General features: G+C 35.2%; 1 protein-coding gene and 1 long non-coding RNA gene across 6 annotated transcripts in view; one reads left to right on the top strand and one right to left on the bottom strand.

Annotated features, from left to right (window-relative positions):
- COL24A1 (collagen type XXIV alpha 1 chain) overlaps positions 1–7,722 on the top strand; it is a 423,812-nt gene that overhangs the window by 375,723 nt on the left and 40,367 nt on the right. The window contains exons 48-51 of the mRNA XM_024119550.3: positions 4,656–4,763; positions 6,434–6,541; positions 6,634–6,687; positions 7,288–7,350. Coding sequence (XP_023975318.1) covers positions 4,656–4,763; positions 6,434–6,541; positions 6,634–6,687; positions 7,288–7,350 — 333 coding nt within the window. The remainder of the gene's footprint in view (positions 1–4,655; positions 4,764–6,433; positions 6,542–6,633; positions 6,688–7,287; positions 7,351–7,722) is intronic.
- The window catches only part of LOC112063831 (uncharacterized), a 193,665-nt gene that overhangs the window by 96,570 nt on the left and 89,373 nt on the right, over positions 1–7,722 (bottom strand). The window lies entirely within an intron of this gene.

Below are 7,722 nucleotides of genomic sequence, written 5' to 3' on the forward strand. Positions count from 1 at the left end.
TAAATTCTACATTCATTCGTATTTTATAAACTTTCACCTAGTTTAATTCTGGAGCGACTTTGTTGGTCTATTTGTTTTCTTCCTGGCTTACATGTCCTTCCTTCCATCTTTTATTTATAACCTTGTATAATCTGCTTTCTCTTCAGGCCACTGGTTTCTTCAGGTTTTTCAACCTCTTTTTGTTTTTATTGGGAAGGGCACTATTCATCTGAATTTTGTTTTTAAAACTTGCCTTTCCTATAGTCATATTCCCGTTAGAATCCTGGCCATTGGTATAACACTTATATCTTTCCTGAACATTTTTTAAAGTTTTTACTGAATCTGCTACAATACTGCTTCTGTTTTATGTTTTGGTTTATTGGCCCTGAGGCATGTTGGATCTTAGCTACCCTACCAGGGATCGAACCCGCACTCCCTGCATTGGAAGGCAAAGTCTTAACCACTGGACCGCCAGGGAAGTCCCTTCCCTGTCCCTGAACATTTTTGAAATTCTGTATCCCAGAGTCTCAAATGACTATGACTGGATTTGCTTTCATTTGTATTGATGAGCTCTAAAATGGCGCCATCTCATGTCTCCAGGGTTCCCCTAGTTCATATGGAAAGTACACTACCAGATAATCTATCCTAGAGATATGGAACCAAAAGGCTCCCAGACCAATTTAAATCAAATCAATGTAAAACACATAGCAAGAAGCAAAGGGAAAGAACTAGCGTAGGTTAATGACTTAGGATAAGGTGCAAGCAATGTGGAAGAACCACGCCACCTGAATCCTAGGTCCACAATTGTGGATCTCTCTCTCTCTCTCTCCCTTGCCTCTCCCTCCCTCTGTCATGCCCCCCTCCCTTCCTCCCTCCCTATATAGATTTTGCCCTCATAATGGTTCCTTACAAATATTGAGAGCCACTAATATAGATAAATGGTGAGAGATAAAATGGTTGATGTAGATTGGGACAAAAAAAGATTTGAAGATCAAGCTAAGGAATGTGAGCCTATGTCCTAAGCACTGAGCATAGTACATGGCACCTAGTGATAGAAAATATGATTTTATTCATTATTTTAGTGAGTTTTGTGATCATGAGGAAAATCTGCTTAGAAAAGGTAATTTTTTAATATATTGAACTATTTGTTTACCACCAGTAAGAGAATGAAAAGATATGTGCTAATTTGGAGGAAACATTTTTTAAAAAGAGGAAAAGTGCTTTAGCATTAAATTCAAAATTGGCTTTACCTTTTAAATCCTATTCTCCCAAGCAGGCCTTCCACAGAAATGAGTCTAGCCTATCTGGAGTCAGTTATCTCTCTTACCACATTTATAACTCTAAGGGAAACAGCTTTACTTTATGATCCAGTTAACCCTACCTTCTCAGTAACTTCTTCTCTAATTAGCGCCAAAGGTAACTTCCCCTCTTCAGAACCTTTCTAGTATTTACTTTATATGTCTTTTCTCATCTGGTCTTTATTTTTTTTTACATTTCTGCCTTTATTATAACTATTTATATGTTACAGTCTTTTTAACTTAATTTTAAGCTTCTTAAAAATAAAACCATATCTTATTTATATTTGTATTCTCCACAGGGCTTCTCATGATACCTTCTTTACACATAGATGATATTCAACAAATATTGTTGAATACATGGAACAACTATTACACAACCCAATTTATTATTCCAGGAATCAACTCAGAAAGTAGCAATCATCTCCTAGAACAGGGGTCAGCAAAATTTTTCTGTAAATATTAATAACTTTTTGAGTTTGCAAGGCAAGAGGCAAAATCAAGGGTATTACTTAAGAACTTAAGTAACAGGAAAGAAAAGTTTTCACAAAATTTTTATTTATGAAATTTAAAATATATTAATGTAGTATAATTTTTTGTGATACAAGTCTACTAATGAGAAAAACAGAATTCTTTTGCAAGGGGGATAACATTTAGCTTATTACAGTTTCCTATCATCAAAATTTCATTTGTTAATGTGACTTAGAATGAGATTTTGCATGTTTTACATATTTCATCTTTGAAAATTCTTTTCACAGAGATATGTACTGCCAAATACTGCAGTTCATGAGCATATGATTTTAATTGAGCATATTCATTGCTTGGAAGGAATTTATAAAATTCTGTTAGATTCTTCTCTTGGTAGTTGCCTTTTAGAATGTCATTATATTGTACATTAGTCATTTCCAATTGAGGGTATGAACTCCTCAAGTGAACAGTTAAATGGATTTTGAATATAGAAATTTCTTGCATCTAGGTCTGAAAAATGCTTTAGAAATGCTTTTGAAAGTGAAAATGCTTTTCACTTTCAAAGGCTGAAAGCGTTTGAGCTCAGAAAATCTACCCACCGCAAATTTGTGTGGAAATGGAGATCTCACTTCTTGTTTTAATTTTTGACAGCACAGGAAGTGTATAAAGCTGTTTGACATTACTTGTGATTCAAACATTAGTTGTCATCAAAATGACTTTATCACAGTATGTTTCACATGTGAGCATTGTTTTGCCCTGCAATTTTTGGTTGAATTCATAGATAAACATTAAATGAGTCTGCAGCAAAATCTAATTTCTAAAGCCATGTATATCATTCCATAATAGAGGTTGAGGGCAGTTCTTCTCATTCAAAAAAACTTCAATCATAGTCTCAAAAATCTCAATAAAACTTTATCCCTGCTAAGCCATCAAACTGCTACATATTACAGAAAGTCAGGATATTCAGTTTCTATTTTGACAATAAAAATTCACAGAACCACCGAAGGTTAAATTTACAAGCATCAATGGAGTTCACTCTTGACAGTACCGGCTCAATAACATATGCTAGATTCAAGTATTTTCCTCACAATACCTGATGGTGAATAATACAATGAATAATCATAGCTCTAAATACCTTAACATTTTCACAAGTTTTGTTAATTTGTCTAGTTAGTCTTTCTCTTACCCATTGCTTATCCATTGCCATCAGTTTTAGCACATTTTAGCAGATACCACTTCAGGTTGAACTGATTTAATGTTTTAACTTACTTGAAAATATTCTTACCTATAGTCACTCCACAAACTATTCATACAGGTTAATTCTTCAGGCACTTCAAACTCAGCAATGACTCCTCAAATAAACAACTGAGTAGTATTACTAACATCTATTGATTAATCAAGAGCCAAGGAAAACCACTTGAAAGCATTTGCCTTATTTTTCAATTGACTATTGATGCTGCTCCAGTGTCCTTGACGTTTTAAGCAACTGTTCTTGCCAAAATGCTAAGAAACGAGTTTATTTTTGCTGCACGATTTAATTAAATCTATCAGTAAGCAACTTTGTTGGACTAACAAATGAGCCACTCAGAAACTTAACTTTACTTGCAACGTCATTTTCAAATTTTTGTGAAGAATTTTTGTTGTGATAAGATACTCCGTTTTAGGTTTCCTCATTTTTCTAACTGTTACACTTCTGTGAGGTGGGAATATGTGTCAAGTGCTTGGTGTGATAATGTTGATGTATATTGTACTTTTTTTTTTAGCACAACTATAGTGTCATTGCATAATAAACACAAAGCTTTGACATCTAATTTGATCACAAAATAATCCACATTCCACTGTGCCTTAAAAATACAACATTCAAAGCCCACTTTTTTCTTCTTTTCTTGTTTTGATACAATGGATATGCACTGATAATAAAATCTCACAATAAGTCAATATATGTTCTCTCAAAACACTGTCAAGTTATAACTGTATCACTGCAATTTGCAATGCAACAAGCAGTAGTGGGAAGCAATGAGTGCCTTTTAGTCTCTGCCACAACGACTGGACCCCGTCATTATAGCACGAAGCAGTCACAGACAATATATAAATGAATGAGCATGACTGTTTTCCAATAAAACTTTATTTACAGATTCTGAAACTCTAATTTCATGTAACTTCCACATCTTGAAATATTCTTCTTCTTTTGATTTTTTCAACATGTGAAAATGTAATAACTATTCTTCGCTCACAAGCTCTACAAAAAGAGGGGATGGATTGGGTTTGGCTTGCAAACCATAGTTTACCAACATTGTTTTAGGATTTGGCTTTGAGGAAATACTCTTTGCTTACTTAACTTTATTCCCAATTAAACTATTTGAAGCAAATTTTCTGGAGTCATGTGTGATTGAAAAATAGAATATTCTTTTTCACTGAGATATAATCAGTGTAACATCATATAAGTTTCACGTGTACAATGTAGTGATTTGGTATTTGTATATATTGAGAAATAATGACCATAATAAGAAGAATATTCTTCTTAAGGGTATGTTAATTAGAGCTGTCATGCACACAGGAGTATAACACAAAAAGTCAGAATGTAACAAACATACTTCACATCTAGGCTACTTAGTCAGAAGATACTGACTTTTTTTTTTGGTGGACAGTACAAAGGTGGACTTTGTGCTGCCTCAGTATTTTTATTTTAAAAACCCAAGACCATTACATTAACTATAATTAGAGATTTTAGGTGAGCCAAAACATCATTTAAACATTTCACTTATTTGGGAAAGAAGCCCAGGATAACTCCCAAACCTGGGCAGTGTATCAACAGTAGGCTTTCAGAACACCAACCTCTCCTTCATTTAGTGAGCGTCTGGATGGATTTTCTAGGAGCTGCACCAGTCTTCATTTCTCATCTGTGTTATTTAGGGCATCAGAGGCAGCCCAGGAAGAATGGGACTGGCTGGGTCTCCAGGTCCTCAAGGAGCAAAGGGTTCATCAGGCCTTCCAGGAAGCCCAGGAGTTCTAGGCCCAAAGGTACTTCCATGTTTTTTCTGATGGATGAGCAGTATTGACCATCCTTCCTGGCCCTGAGTTTACTGGCTAGATCACAGGATGGTAAGACTGATAGCTTTTAATAAAATTTGGCTAATCATGAAAACACATTAGGAAAAAACGAAAGTGTGTGGCCTTGACATAGCCATCTCCCGTGATAGCCACAGTGCATGTCATTTGCCAAAACTACTCATAAACCCAGGACTGGTGATGCTTTAAAAAATGTTCTTTGACTCATTTTGGTTCTTCTTGCCCTTCTGTCATCCACCTTCTCCTCCAAAACAGAAAAATCTTATTTCCAGTTGCATACTTTCTCAGTTATAATTCCTGTTCCCCTACTTCTGAACCTAACCAACCAATTAATAAATCTGATAGGAGTTCAGGTTATTTCTTAAAGTCAAAGTGATAGTAATTGTCTTGCCTTAACATTCATTGCCAGGAGTATTGCCACACGTCAATAGGCTTTCCATACAAAACCTCTCTTAGAAATATCTCAGTGCACATTTGACCCAGACAACCAAGAGACTAGTCCCGTATCTAATGCTATTTCATAAAAGATTAGGATTAAGACATTGGCACCCTCATCATTATTACCTCTTAATTTGATTTTCAGAGTTCCACTTATAAAGAATTTCTAGGTATTCTGACCCATATGGGTAAACTGAAAATGATGACCCAGCAGCTTACTGTTTATAGTTTGAGCCTTTCTGTTAATGTTTATACCATGAATATCCCTTTCCACTGAAATACAAGATAGCTGAGCAAATGCTAAACCTAGGAAAATAAATAAGAAAGATCCCTACCTTTTATGTGTGAATCTGCAAAAAAAAAAAAAAAAAGATCCAGTTTGTCAAGTCCCAAAGCTGTATCTTTATCTCAATACAGTGAAGGATAATTTGCTAATCTTAAAGCTTTGGTCAAAGTCTACCAAGCATCATTTTTCATTACCTTATCTATAAACTCCACATGATTCTTAAGTTTATTTTTAGAAATGGTAAAAGCTATTGCAGCTCTCATTTCAAAAACAAAATAAAAATTTTTAAAAGGACTTGACTTTTAAAAATAAAATAATGATAATAAAGTATGTCTTTAAAGTGAACTTTTAGGGGATAAAGAGGATTGGTATCAAAGGAATCTTGGGAAACAGATAATTGAAATTTCTTAATGATGGAATTGAAAAGATACTCATGGCAAAAACCAGGGTTCACTCTTCAAGAGATTCTGCTCTGTTTCTGGTATCAGATAGCTGAATCATCTCTGTATGTAAGAAAAACATAGCAAAATAATTTCAATTCAAATAAAATACAAGTTCCATCACATACAAACGCCTCCACACATCCTACACCCTCACTATTCTCTCTGTAGCCCCACTATCCTCCTCCTACTTTTGCAGGCCCCTCTTCCCTCCTCTTTCCACAGTCATGACCACAATCTCTGGAATTCTGTTTCCCTGCTGCCACACTTCTCGTTCATTGTAATCAAATATTATGTATGTGGAAACTATTGGTGGGGAGAATGATCATGCAGATTTTGACTTCCCCAGTGCCTTGTACGCATGCCTGAGGATGGGCCGGTATTTAGATTTCGTTTAAAAGCCAATATGTTTATAGGTTCTAAAGTCAAGATAACCTTTCTTTTTTTTCGGTCCGTAGGGTGAACAAGGGCTACCTGGTCAACCTGGAATTCCAGGTAAAAGAGGTCACCGAGGAGCACAAGGTGATCAAGGACCATGTGGAGAGCCTGGCATGAAAGGGCAGTCTGTAGGTGACAACTCAGAAATTCACTAAGCACTTATTCTACAGACCAGGCCAACATCGTACAATAATGGTTATCATATCTATTCACATTGCAGGGAGAACATGGTATTCAAGGTTTGACAGGTTTCCAAGGATTCCCAGGCCCCAAAGTATGTTTACATATTTTCTGCTCATCTCTGGCTATGTTGAAATACCAATGTTGAAATACCAATGTTCAACATCTGTTCAAAAAACAGATGTTGAAATACCAATATTTAATCTCTGACTTGAGCTTTTGTTTTTTTAATCTGCAAAATTTCAGTTGGTACAGAGTAATATATTTGAGTTTTAGTAAGTTAATTTTGACTTACGTAACTATATATTTTCCTAGCAATTTTATGGAATAATTTGCTTTTGTCTCTTCTCATTCTGTTTTTCCAAACATTTTATTTGAAAAATTTCAAACATAAAGTTGAGAGAATGAGTAAACACCTATATACCTATTACCTAAATTCTACCAAAACATTTTACTCTACTTGCTTGACTATGTACCTACCCATCTATTTATACCTCCTCCTCTCTCCATCCATTTTTGATGTATTTTGAAGTAAATTGTAGACCTCAGTACAATCCCTCCAAAATACTTAAGCCTGTACTTCATTAACTATCAAGTTCCATTTTTAAGAGCCAATTCTTAATACGTTGGTACAAGATTATTTCATGTAGTAAATGTTCATATTTTGGCTTTTTGTTTTTTATTGTGTTTCTAGGGTCCTGAGGGAGATGCTGGCATTGTTGGAATATCAGGTCCTAAAGGTCCTATTGGACAGAGGGTAAGTATGAAGCCATCCTGCCTTCCCAGATATTGTGATTCTTTGTTGACTACAGGAATTAGGGTTAAGAACTCTAAAATAAATATACTCCAAATTAATAACTTTAAAAAATGACTCTTAAAACAGAATCTCATTAGAGCACATGCAGACATACTCAACCTTTTTCAGTTCGTTAGTTTGAGCAAAAGACCCCACAGACCACCCGTACTGCCCAGTTCTTACTTAAAAAAAAAATTAATATAACTACTGGATAATATATTTATTAACTCACACCAGTTAATAAATATATTATTAAAAACATAGGGGAGCTTCCCTGGTGGCGCAGTGGTTGCGCGTCCGCCTGCCGATGCAGGGGAACCGGGTTCGCGCCAC

The sequence above is a fragment of the Physeter macrocephalus genome, chromosome 4 (genome assembly GCF_002837175.3).
Source record: "Physeter macrocephalus isolate SW-GA chromosome 4, ASM283717v5, whole genome shotgun sequence".
NCBI lineage: Eukaryota > Metazoa > Chordata > Mammalia > Artiodactyla > Physeteridae > Physeter > Physeter macrocephalus.